Source organism: Vanacampus margaritifer, chromosome 1 (genome assembly GCF_051991255.1).
Source record: "Vanacampus margaritifer isolate UIUO_Vmar chromosome 1, RoL_Vmar_1.0, whole genome shotgun sequence".
Classification (NCBI taxonomy): domain Eukaryota; kingdom Metazoa; phylum Chordata; class Actinopteri; order Syngnathiformes; family Syngnathidae; genus Vanacampus; species Vanacampus margaritifer.
The window spans coordinates 12,656,655-12,670,268 of NC_135432.1; the positions used below are offsets into that span (position 1 = coordinate 12,656,655).

The 13,614-nt window shown below is 39.4% G+C and overlaps 1 protein-coding gene across 4 annotated transcripts; it reads right to left on the reverse strand.

The window, feature by feature from the left end:
* Positions 1-4,565: 4,565 nt before the first annotated feature.
* znf740b (zinc finger protein 740b) lies at positions 4,566-11,550 on the reverse strand. Of its 4 annotated transcripts, none has more exons than XM_077552194.1 (7): positions 11,435-11,550; positions 10,121-10,287; positions 9,735-9,950; positions 9,462-9,587; positions 9,216-9,348; positions 8,573-8,691; positions 4,566-6,133 (listed from the first exon to the last, which is right to left on the reverse strand). In XM_077552194.1, the coding sequence occupies exons 2-7, from the start codon at positions 10,163-10,165 to the stop codon at positions 5,960-5,962; spliced, it is 813 nt and encodes a 270-aa protein (XP_077408320.1). In that variant the 5' UTR covers positions 10,166-10,287; positions 11,435-11,550; the 3' UTR covers positions 4,566-5,959. The 4 variants fall into 4 exon arrangements, with proteins under 4 accessions (XP_077408320.1, XP_077408330.1, XP_077408338.1 ...); XM_077552204.1 differs by lacking the exon at positions 11,435-11,550 and adding an exon at positions 11,007-11,417; XM_077552212.1 differs by lacking the exon at positions 10,121-10,287 and having other exon boundaries at positions 11,435-11,549.
* Positions 11,551-13,614: the final 2,064 nt, after the last annotated feature.

Sequence of the window (13,614 nt, forward strand, 5' to 3'; positions counted from 1 at the left end):
TCACTGGTGTTTATTGATCATGTGCCTGCTGACAAAACTAAAAAGATGAATGGTGAGGCATTTACAGCTACTGCATATTCTCTGCTTATATTCACACAAATGCTAGCTGTAGTGCTTCACCGCGAAGATAAATAATGACAACATACTGCACTGAGAGCAACTTAAGACTTTTTTTTTTTTTTAAGCCGATGAATGGAATATTCTTCAACGGCCAAGTCAGTGGCCGGATCTCATGCCAATGGAGCATGTTTTTCACTTACTGAAGACAAATGTTAAGACAGCAAGAACCAAGCAGCCGGTCAAGGTGACAGCAGTGAAGGCCAAGCAAAGCATCTCGACGGTGGGAAAAATTACATGTGGTGATGTCATTGGCCCTAGATTTCGGAGGTTTTTGATGGCAAAAAAAAAGGGGGGAGTTTGCCATTTTCAACATATCACAGACAGAAGGCATGACTAGTTGTCAATCATTTCACTCTCTCTCACACACACACACACAGTAACCTGTTAGCTTGGGCTTGAGGAGCTTTGCCAGAACTATGTTGAAATATCCACGCCCCTGTTTTGCTAACAGGGCATAAGACTAGCAAAATAGAGGACAGCGAAAGGAGGATTCAAAAGCAAAGTGTACTAATTAATTAGCAAGATTTCTGCTTGACGGGTAGATTTTTCACCTCTTTTTGATTTTTATCCAACTACAAATAAGAAAATAAACAAAACATACCTGGCTACCAACATAGCACCCATGGCTAATGTTGTTTACATTGCTAATGCTAGCTTGGTATTGCTAGCGCTGCTATTTTGTTGAAGCTGGTTATGTGTCTCTGCGACTGTTTATCACAACAACACACTCTGATAAACGCATGGCATGAAATGCTATTTTCATTTGTAGTGAGGGGCACACGTTTGAAAGTGTGGCTACATCCAAATCTTGCTAGCAGTTTTAACACCTCAAACTCCCCCATTTAACAGCTCCTTAAAGGTCCCATAGTGTGAAAATGCACTTTAGTGGGGTTTTCTGTCAATAATATGCATCCCCGGCCTGTCTACAATCCAACCAGGTATGAAAAAAGTCAGCCCGCAACTTCTTTAGCTTTCTCCTCCTTTCTAATATGTGTGCTTCAAATGAGCAGATTAAACTTCCGTGACTTGGTGACGTCATTAAGACTCGGATGTGCACTTGGCCCCGCCCCCTCGGGGGTAAAGGTTTGTCACACCCACAGAAATTCGAGAAGCTGGGGTCGGTCGGTCCCAATAGGACTGGCAACGTGAATGATTGATTGATTGATTTAGAGTTCCTTCCAATCCTTTCAATTAGAGATATGCCATATCATACCTTCTACAATATTACTGGTGTATTTTTAGTGCCTAAAGCAGGGAGCTACATTTGTCGTGTGGAGGTTGTTTGGTTACAAGAGGTCAGATATGATAAAGCAGACGGTGGTTGGATAATACTGAAGCGGTCGAGTATTGGTTTGCCAAGATACAATCCGCGGTGGTTATTTTGCCATGACTGGCAACTCGCCACTTAGTTGAAGTGACTTTGTGATGCTAACCGGCCGCTAAGTGGTCCCGACGAGACGGCTTGCACGTTGCGACTGCGCAGTGGCCTAAATGTGCACATTTGTGTTATTCATAACCGCGTGTAAATGTCTACAAGCATTCACGGCAAAATAACGCTTGCAGGAGAATTGCCGGTTACGGCAAAACGCTACAACATAGTCTCTGTAGTAACGTTATGCTACTTTTAGTAAAAAGGTAAAACATTATGTCACTTTTCCACATATTAAAATAGTTCTGTCTGTCCGACTCAAATTGGTACGGTTGTAGCACACGGCTTCTGCTTGTCATAGCCGCCGAGTCGTTTCCATTTACAACATTAGCACATTGGCCCCCCGAGCAAAATTCACAGCCCCTTGGAGAGAGAAGGGTATGGCCTAGGCGGGGCCTGGTTCAGCTATTTACATAAAAGTGACACGCCCCTAAAACTGGCTGTTTTGAACAGAGTGTTTTTTTGCTCAGCAAAAATATTAGATCCAAAATCAATGTTGGTGAATGCATGGCACAGACATGTCTTTGACACATTTGAGAACTATTTTAGCACGTGCAAAAGTTGAATAATGTGAGATCTTTAAGGCAAGATAACCTTTATGAGTCCAACAATGGATAAAATGTGCTGTGTTGAAACAACATATGATATATAAACTCCCCTATGGAGTTCAATTTACAAAGTTATTCGTTTTTTACACATTGTAGCTGACTGTGAATATCTCATACTTTGCCTTTGGATATAATGTGAGGCACAATTTGAACCACATACATAATTCATCTCTGAATAATAACCCCTACTATTAGAGAATATTACAATATTTGGGAATCATTAATAAGTAATGCCTTCACACTCTTAGTGCTCAAGGTTTGACACAAATTTATTGAAAACCTCCCAGGCAGTTTCAATTACTCCGGATTAAGTGTGGGAGGTCATTTTTTTTGCATTTATGCAGAATTGCTTCACATTAAAATGCATGCGAGGTATCGGCGGGGAAAGCAGTAACATTGCATTCGCCAATTTCATTAGTGTTGTGAAAATGTGCTGTTGTGTTGCCGTGACATTTCATTTGTGTTGATTGTGGGGATTTTGGAGGGTGTGTTCACCGAGCTGTGAAAGGAACGCGGTGGTAATCCGCGCAGGGTGATGGAAATTTGAATGATAAGCAGAATGGCGGCCACAAAGGAGCTTAAATATCATCGCTAATTAACACAGTGAGGTGAGCTGTCACGGGCCTGATGGATGCTCGCTCCAACCACATTTTCCGTGATTAATCAAAGCTCATGATGGAAAGGTTGCTCCACACCTTGGGCAACGCAGATACAGTCGTCACAGCTGTAGGACTGTGATGCCTTCAGTCATCTATTTGCATACTTGCGAGCCATTTGGCGGTGCCGCATTCAAATATTTCTCAAGCCGAGAGCTGGTTTCTGTGAACTTCTGAGACACACACGGGCCAGAACCCCGCTGTCTCCACTCAGCTGAGATTTACTCGCCCAGGGTGGAATTTCTCTTTGAAGGGCCCATTTGTTACACCTTTGACAGGCGAGGTGAGCCGGTAGAGAGCCGGCTATCAGTCTGCTCCAGCCCGCGCACCAGGCAGCACTCGTACATTTTACCTCTGGACCGACTCCATGATCGCTCTGTCTCGCGGAGATGATTTCGAACCTGGATGATTTCTGCACTTTGTGTATGAAGATGGAGTGTTATAACCCCTGTTCTGATATCCTCCCCATCTCCCTCACTTAAAGAGGTCCATTGTTAAGTGCCGGGGGCCTGTGGGTGCTGTAAATCAGAGGGCGGAGAGGGAGGGGATGTCTCCCATGGGGGGAGTGTAGCGCACTCCCAGCAGCCTACGGGCTGATCTCATGTAGCCTAACCTAATGCTTTAATTAAAGAACTGGTCAATAGCACAGAAGAAGGTGCTGAAGGCAACGAGCTGCACCGACGACCCGTGTGGTGAGAAGGATGGAGCAATGAACGCATTCTTTCCTTCTCTTTGAGGAAACAGATGTCATCCGCTGCGTGTGTTTAGCAAATTGAGTCTTCGTGACCCCATCTTCTTGAAATGTTCTCAAATGTGGACTCTCTGGAAGTAGTGATCAGTCTCATACACGCCTAAAGACCATGCCTGCTTTTCTGAAGTCCCTGGATACCACCCCACTCCCTCCACGTAAAAAAAACCCAACCTAACAGACACTACCCTCTTGTGGCAAAAGTGGGTATTGCTTTGCGTCACTCTAATGGGTTATTACTGTACATCTACCATGAACCTCTCATCCTGTATTTTACAGTTTTTATTTCAATTTTTTTTTTTAAAAATTCAGCTAGTTTTATGAGCAAGTTTGTTATTATTTTTTAATGCTTCATTTTAGTTTAGTTTTCATTAGCTTTAGTTTTTTTACATGGAGTATTTGTTGAGTGCAAGAAAAAAAGTGTAATACAGTAAAGTACAATTCTCAAAGAACTGTTTGACCTACCTTCTTCTGTACCGAAATAAATAAATATACATTTAAAATGAACCCCAAAAGTCGCGTTTTGACAGACGAAAACAAAGGACATTTGATAGTTTTTTTTCAATGTTCGACACATTTTCAGTGAATTTTACTTTTTTTTTTTTTAAGCAAAAAGAAAGAATCTAAAAAATTTTTTCCCAATCTTATTGAGTTTGTTTTCATTTAACCTTGCAGTACATTTAAGTGTGGAAACTAATTAACTATATAAAAAAAAATAATAATCAGTAGTGGGTCACATTGTGTATGAACAGTTTTTGTTCATGCAACGTTAGTGAATGACAAAGTAATATCCATCCATCCATTTTCTTAACCGCTTTTCCTCACAAGGGTCGCGGGGGGAGGGGCACTGAAGCCTATCCTAGCTGGCTTTCGGGCAGTAGGCGGGCTACTACTACTAGGGAACAACTACTGTTTCATCATAATTTTATAACTATAGTAATCAAATACTTTTGCCACAGATTTTTTGTTTTGTTTTAAAAAGTCAAACAAGCATGCATTTATTACAAAACGAATTGTTTTATTGAGACTTGGGGCCCTAAAACTCCATGCACAATGTATTATAATCAGCTATAAAATAGACATCATTTCACCCTTGAAATGCCTAATAAAGGTGAGGTTTATACATTTGTATAAATGCAGACAATAATAATCACGGCTGACGTATGACAGGGTAAGAAGTGACTGCTTCTTAATATTTCCAAATGAAAGGGTGACCCACCTTCAAATAACACAGAAACACTTAATAACTTTGTAAATATTGAGATTTTTTGGGGGAATGTAGTTCCCACACACGTAGGTTTTCTACCTCAAATCCAATTTAAATATATTAACTTAATGAGCAGTGGGCAATCTCATTGATGGGCATTGATTTCACATAGTCTAAAAATAGCAACGCAACTAGAGAAAACTAAACTAAAAAAAGAAAAGAATCAACTTTACCTCAACAGTGTATAATGTAGGATATCGTCCCAAAAAATAAAAATGAAATAAAGCACACCACTTCCACATCATCTTTGCTGAACATGCTAACCGGTTTAAAACTAAAGATGAAAGGACATGGCACAGTCTTCGCATTCAATTATGTTGAGACAGAGGCTGGCGCTTACCGGTCTCGGACTACAGCTACAACTAAACAGCTGCCCTGACCCACTTCCCACAAAATCATGTCTGGAAAGGATGGAGCATCGATCCAAAAACGAGACAGAATACAATGGACAACCTGAACTAGATCTAATGTTAACAAGCAGAACACAAAGTAAAAACCAAGTGGTGGGCATAATGCATATTCGTATTTGATATGAGCCATAGAATTGGAATCGTTTTGTTTTAATGTGTTGAACATCTTATTGTAACAATTTTTACAGATTAAAAAGGTACATTTGATTTTCAATTACAACACAAAAAAAAAACTACTTTATTATATGGATTGCTAATTACTAACGCAAGATTACGGATTCTTGCGCGATGGAAACAGTTACACAACAAACCGTGTCGATCTTGACCAATCCAAAAGGTCCATATGTAGACGCAGGGCTCCATTTCTGGCCTCAGCAGGACAATCAGTGACCAAAACTGTCAAAAAACACCTTAAGTGTATCCCATGGCAGCAGCACTGTTAAAAGTCTTCAGTGTGGTAAGACGTGGGCACATATCATCTACTTATTGCCATCATAATCTGAGGAGAGAGTCGTGTTCCAAATTTGTCTTCCATCTCTGATTTCAACAATAAAGAGAAGATAAAAAGGTATCAAAATCCATAAGCGAACTAACTGAAGTCTGGCTGTGTTAGCTAGGTGCGTCATCTAAGTTGACTTCCTGTTTCAGCGATGCTGCGGATCAAAGTTACGGAGTCACCGACTGTCCGTCGGGTCTTTGTGGGAAACGGGGTGCTCGGGGGTCAGACAGTCAAGCGGCTGCTGGAAGACTGTAAGGGGCTCCAGGAAGCCGTGTGGCCGGATGTGCCCTGCGAGTACGTCGACGAGCGACTATCGCAACACTGGTTGTCGTCTTTGCTGATCCCGGCGGTGCACAAGCGCCGGTGCCTCAGCAGCCTGTCTGTCCGGGAGAAGGTCTGGGGGCCGAGTAGAGAAAGATGGCCGTCAGTCGCGCTCGTGCTACCGTTGCACGGTATCAAACCATCAATACGATATGCAAACTGTGCCATGTACATTCCTCTGGAGCAGATCAGAATGTTTATCTACATGACAAAAAGACTGAAATAATGTCATAAAATACATCAAATTAATCACAGATAGAGAGAAATATGAAGGTATGGAGGTCAGACCAACAATGAGAGGACAGAAAAATGTTGACATCATTGAAGGCCAGTGTTGTGGCAAATTTGAAATTGGATTTGTATTGTGATTAAAGTTACATGAGCCAGCACCAGGGTAATAATAGTTTGGGAATTTTCATTGTTGTTAGCTTTAATTAGTTTTCAGAGCTTTAAAAAAATTATAAATGAGTTTTTGTTCATTTTAGTACTAGTTTTTTTTTTTGGGGTAAATATTTTTTTTCTCGTGTACAAGATTAAAGAAAATACATCACAGTAAGTATTGTGTAGGACAAACTCAACAAATCTTATTTTACGATATTGGAGAAACATCCGATATGCGATATGGGTGTTGAAATATATTATTGCGATATTTAACATATCCCTAAAGATGTCATATTTTCATGATCTAATTAAATAAATAAGCTTTTAATGTGGAATATGAGCAGATTATGTACAGTAATCTGATCTAAACATTGTAATTGAGGCTAAATTTATGAAGTGCAAACACTTAACAAGTGTTACCGTAAACCTGCAAGGACCCCCCCTAAAAAAAGCATTTCTCCTAATTAGTTATTTTAATCAAGCATAACCATTGGTAAGTGACTAACATGAAATTCCTAAATGCTTTAGCATGACCGGCAAATTAAATAATATATACAGAAAAATATATAACAATTCTTGAAAACAAAGTGCTTAAGTCTTCCCCTTTTCAACGTTACAGTAACCATAAAAACAACAACACTGCTTCACAAAATTATTCAAGGTTTTTTGCCAGCACGTTCACTTTGGCTGGTTTTAAACAAGTACGCTGGCATTTAACTACATGGCCCGAGGCACGTTAAAAAGGTATACAGAGGTACTTTCTGGCAAGTTGCGGTAATAGCTTTGTGGCGCTTGGAAGTTTTCTGGTAAGGTGTGACGCTCGCAAAAACTGTCATTAATGGTTATCGATTTGTGAGTGCCGATCTGTATTTAAGGTCGGATGTGATTGGTCAAACTTGGATAAACGCCAATACGTGCAACGAACGGAGCATACGTTACCATAACAAAAGTTTGAATTTATCGCATGTTTTTGCGATGAGCATATTGAACGTGCCATCATCGCGATGATGGTATTTTTTCCATACATGGTGCAGCCCGAGTGCTTTCCTACCTCGATGTTCCTCAAAGCGCTTTAACACAGTCTCCTCATTCAAGATCCAAAAATCAAATACAGCTTTGAAGTGTATAAAGTGTAGTGGATTTTTAGTTAGTTTTCATTTCCTTAAAAGCACTTTCATTATTATGTTATTTTGTTAACAAAAATGGTTTCTCAATTTTAGTTTGACAGGTTTCTTAAAAATAACTGATTGCGAAATCCCTGGGTTGATTACATTGTCATGGACGGACACACACGGAGACTAAAACCTGATTGGACGGGAAAAAAAACAAAGAAAGAAAAAGAGCATCCACATTTAAAACAAATAGTGCGGCCAAGAGAAACACTACAACATGAACATGATCAGGGATGTGATTTGACCAAAGTGAAATTATCTGAAAATTTAGCCGGGGGTCTGGGGGCCGCTGGCACTTTCAATGCACTCACATGACAAAGAAATAGACAAAACAACAGCATAAATTTTCAATGTATATTGAACTATCCCATATAAAATGGCAGTTTTAGTCAACTCAAAATCAGTCACATTCAAAAACATTGGACTGCCTTTGCTTTTAAAACTATCACTGAGAATATCATCATATCTAACTAATGTGATTACTAAGTTAACACATAAATAATGTTGAAGAGTTCAAATTTCATGAACAAATAATTGTATCATGACCAAATGAAAAGTAACTCATATTAGAGCATACCACAAATGTCTTTGTTATAGCAGAAGATGTTATCTGTCGGAGTCATGTGCATTCACAATGAACTACTAAAAAAAAAAAAAATAAAAAATAAAAACGGATTTTTTTTGGGGGGGGGGGGGCTAAAAAAAGCGGAATTCCGCGAATTAGCGGAAAAATCACATCCCTGCATGATAGATGTGGGTATAAATACAATTTCATGGATCAGATATGAGAAATTTTGAAGTTGCACCAATGCAGCACAGTTCATTACATCTTTAAACGACATCCACAATAATACACATATTTATGGCTATAAAGCAAAACGGAACACTCTGTTCTTGTATTGGTGCTCAATAATTTGCCCAAGCATTGTACCTAATGTTGTGGCTGGAGAGTCTGACTAACCTGATTGCATCGATCGCACTGGTAGGGCTTCTCGCCACTGTGCACCCGCTTGTGTCGGTCCAGGTGGTACCGCTGTATGAAGCGCATGTCGCAACTGTCGCAGGCGTAAGGCTTTTCCCCTGCGGGCATCCACAAGACAGAATTACTTGGACACAAACCAACATTCAACAACAACAGCTAAACTTTGTGGCGGTGTGAAACGCTTTAAGCAACGGATATTTGAAAACAAACAGTGGATGAATACCGCAAGGTTAAAATTGCCACAATTTTGTGGTAGTCATGTCAAGATATACAGTATATAGTTTGTATTCCATTTGTGCAGTTTTAGCACCCTCTGGTGGTTAGTTTATTAGTGCAGTTTCATTTTAATTAGGCACGTTTAAAGTCTAACTGCTATTTTGTTTACAAAAAAAACTTCTTTTTTTTATTATCAGAGGCTGGAACAGATTATTTCAATTAATTCAAATGGGGAAAGAGGCACAGTGGTGTGAACATTTTCTAATGTAAAATATGTTCATTGGCTCAATAAAGGTTGGGAAACACGGTCCCAAGCAACAAATCAATCTTGAGAAACACCTTATTTCCCCTTGAATCTTCATCCTACCAAGACATTAAGGATAATTCTGTGGTTGTTGCCCCTCACCCGTGTGCGTCAGTATGTGTCGCTTGAGGTGGTAACTGCTCCGGAAAGCTCCGTAGCAGTGGTCGCAGATGAAGTTCTTCTGGACTTTCAGAGAACTGTCGTCATCATCCATGTCGAGCTGCTGCAATAAAGGCTACCAAAGATGACAAAATGAGTATCTCTATCCCACTCCATGCAATCATGAATTATTCATATCGTGCCAGAGTATTGTACATGAATGTGTACGTTCGAGAAGATCAAACATACCCGCACTTCCTCCTTAACTTTAACAGATTTTTTGTGCTTTTTCTTGGTGTGCATACTCTGGCTGCTATGCATGTTCTTTCCATCCAATATTCTCGAGGTGTGGTAATCACCATCCTTTTGGATCAGCTTGGAGAGAAAATTCAACATTTAAAACGCTGGATTGTGTGAAAACATTAGGCTGGAAAAGAATATATATTTCTACACCAAAATTGTATTTTATTTAAAAAATGTACATTCAAATGAAACCATTCCACCAGAGAATGTTTAGCTCACCAATGGTGGACAACTCCCTGTTGACAAATGGCCCACGTGGCTGTTGGATTGGGCATGGTGACCTTGGTGTCCATGGTGGCCGTGGTGCGAGTGGCTTTGGTGGCTCTCAGGAGTTGACCGGTGCCCGTGACCCATCATCTTCTTTTGACCTGAAATGTTGTTGGCTTGCATCAGGGCCATGCTGGACAGCACCGCCTCGCAGCCCAGCAAGCCAGCCTGGCAACACAAACAGCAACATCAGAGAACATCGTGAGACTCCTTCGAGGGACAGTGAAAGAGTGCTAAAGGGGCAGAACAATGGAAGTAAAAATGAAAAGGACAGGCCTCTGGCTGGGGACACAACTTGAAATTAGTTTGATTCTGCAGATGAAGAGACTTCCACTGACCCATTTCATATGGTCTCGAACAGAGTTGTTTGAATGGTGTGTCATCGCCGTGCTTTTGAATTTGTGTGTATTTGGGGGTGGGGGGTGGTTGGGGGACAGAGCGGACCTCAGACAGGGTGAGGGCTAACAGAGGAGACCACACCCACCCAAATCATGGAGGCCAAAGCCTGAAAGTAGAGGCATGACAAAATAAAGCTACGTGCATTCTACTTTCATTTGTAAGTTCATCAATTCAGCACGCACAACAGGGATGAGATGTAGGTCTCACGCTAAAATTTGCACGTTATCAGGCAACAAAGCCTCAATGGTTTGATGCACATTGAACATTTCCCTGGCACCAGAAAGCACAACAGAAAGGTAAAACAAACAGATGAATAATATACATTATAATAACTAAAACAGCTGGGTATAAGATTGGGATCCTTTATTTTATTTTTGAATAAATAAAAAGTAGGCAAAAAATATAATTATATAGGAAAATGAATAGCTGAAGTCTTGCAGTTGAAAGTGGTTGCTTATCCAGAAGAGGGCTCTCTCCTCCTCCTCCGATGCAACACATTACATGTGAATACCGATTTTCAGAAAGGTACAGATTCCTCTACTTCTTCCAACAGTAATGTCACGTTATCGTCAGTAATGTTCTTTTATGCCTAAAATACTTTATTTTTTAATCAGGAACTAGTCAAGATTCCACATAAGCGTGTTCCAATAAACTATGTTCTATTATTAGCAAAAGCCTCTCGTAAAAGTGGAAGTCTTCTGAATAATTATTTACAGATCTCTGTCTCGGTTGTCATCTGGGCTTTCATTTGCAAGAATAAATGATTTTTGCTGAAGCAAACGTGACACATTTATAACTGTGCAAGTTTGCTAGCTAGCAACTTACCAGAAAACAGGTTGGCGTTAATAAATATAAGAGCGGAACTCTACCAAAAAAAAAAGAAAAAGAAGACGACGGTTCTGGGTTGTCAGTTCTGATTTTAAAGATGGATCATATTGAATATGTAACGCCAAAAGACGGAGTCCGCACTGAATGAGACCGAAAAGGCTAGCTAGCTTACTAGCTAGTTGTTCGGTTTGGGGGGGAACTCTTGCAGGACTGAGACCCCCACCCTCCCCCACCTCTCTCGCGCCTCAGACGACACAACAACAGACAGGCACACACACGGCACACCAGGCAGGGCGTGCGGGCTCAGAGCCGATCACAAAATACTGCCGCAGTCTCTGCTAGAACATTCGCAAATCCGAAAACTGCCCACCAGTGAAACGATTATGTGCATAAGCAAAAACTGTGCTCCTGGAGCGATTACTTACCTCTTAATTGTTACTGTTTTGTGGATTATTAGTTGACGCACTTCCAATTTTTTCCCCTCAGTTTACAAACACTGACAGGAAACGCTACCGGAAGTGTTCCCCGGGGGAGTGTTCTGATTGGTTACAAACGTAGCCATGTGATTGCAACTGAATGACCTATATGTGCGGCCATTTTAGTAAGGGACTGTTGATTATATTGGAAAAATGTGTTTTACAGGCAACTGTAAGAATAAAAACAGCGTAAATCGCATTTTTTTTCAGCGAGACATTGTCTCCACACTCTCTGCAATTTCATATTGGTCTTCATTTGTCAATAAAATATATTGGGAAAAGGTTTGGCTTTTGCCACATACATTTTTTATTACGAACAAAGTTAAATAATTTTCATTTAAAACGGTGCATAGATTTTACCCAACGAACGTGTATCTGCTTAAATTTTAAGAAAGACCTTGATGTTAAGTGCAGTTTTTGTGACGATTTGTTCTGTCATTGTCCACACACAAAGCAATTCTGGGGTAGATTGTCACAATTTATTATAGTCCACATTTATCCAGACTTCTCCTTATTTTGGAACATGTATTATTTGGTGTATTTTAATTTGATAAAAATATCTATACGCAATTTTATTTGATAAATCTTATTATTAATTTAGCTACATTTTATATTCACAAATCAAAATTTACACATAAAAAACCGACCTTTATTGAATTTTTTATATGCATGAGAATTTTTTTTTCAGCATTGTTTGGTTGTATGTGTCCGCAAGCGGTAAAAACGTACAATTATTGTAAAGTTGATCATTTATTTGGATGATCTTGTATTCTTTTATTGTTCTCTTTTTGTTATTATATTGATTTTATTTAGTTTAGCTTGTATGTTTTAACCTCCCTGGCGTGTTTTATGTTCTAATTGTTTGAATTGTATACAATGTATTTATTTGTATATATTATATTTTCCCTTGTTCTGTATACTCCTTATTATATGAATAAAGAACCTTGAAAAAAAAAATCCTACTGGACACTTATCTACGCCGTCATTCTTATTTTACATTTAACACATTACCAAGCTAAAACCTCACAAAAGTATATAATATAGGGAATTTTCAAGAGGTATAGCGTTTTTATTTTTAAAAACAAACAAACAAACAAACAGCTTTAGTAGGCCATTAGAATAACATACAAATTATCATTAAATACAGTCGCTGCTTACCTTTTGGATTTACACATGCAGTAGTTTTTATACTCTACTCTGCCACTGCTTGTTGGCATTCATGAATTTATACTTCATCAATAGTGCACACAATTTTCTTGAATATACTTGACCAATAAATGAAACTATAATTGTAGTAGAGATTGCTGTAACTTTAAACGTTCAAATTGACCAGCCAGAACAAGATTTGCTCGTTTATAATCTCGAAAATAATAAAGGCATATTTTCTCTTGTTGTGGTCATTGTGTGCTTCTATCAGAGGGTGGATTCTGTGTTTCCCACAGATCTGAAAATCTACTTGGGTGGGTGGACTCCGGCGATAGGGATTTGAGGCGGGTTAGACGGGAGGTGGGTCTCAGTCTTGTTACTACGTCTCCTTTAGCCTCACAATCCACAAGTGAGTGACGGCGAACTAACGTTACATGAGGTATATCCTGTCGCGACACGTTTTTTTTCTTCTTAAATATATATTTAATACATTTGCTTGAAAACTTCTTGGGTGGTAGCTAATTTACTTGGGTGGCCCGCCCAAGTATCAACATGGTGTGGGTAACACTGGGACGAGTACTACTGGACAACTAGTGTTCTGGTTGGCTGTTAGGATTTTGCTGACATCTTGTGGCTATTAATAAACTGACACATATTAGGCTACTGTAGTTATCAAGCTATTATAACCAATGTATGCCGATTTGAATTGAAAGCAAAACATTTGTGCCTTTAGTTACTTGAGTTTATGTATCATGTATTTGTTATTTTATTTTCTTATTTTATGTTATTTGGCAACTTGCTCTCATCATTATAATGGTGAATGAAACACACATGTATAAAGTCACCTAGGGTGTGATTTTATTCCCCAATTCCCTATTTGGTAGGTACCTTGGTTTAAGGTCATGTTTTGGTTTACATTAGGTACAGAAAGGGAACAAAATGCAAAATAAACTGCTCTTTTTGTGTAAACATTTGATTGACTT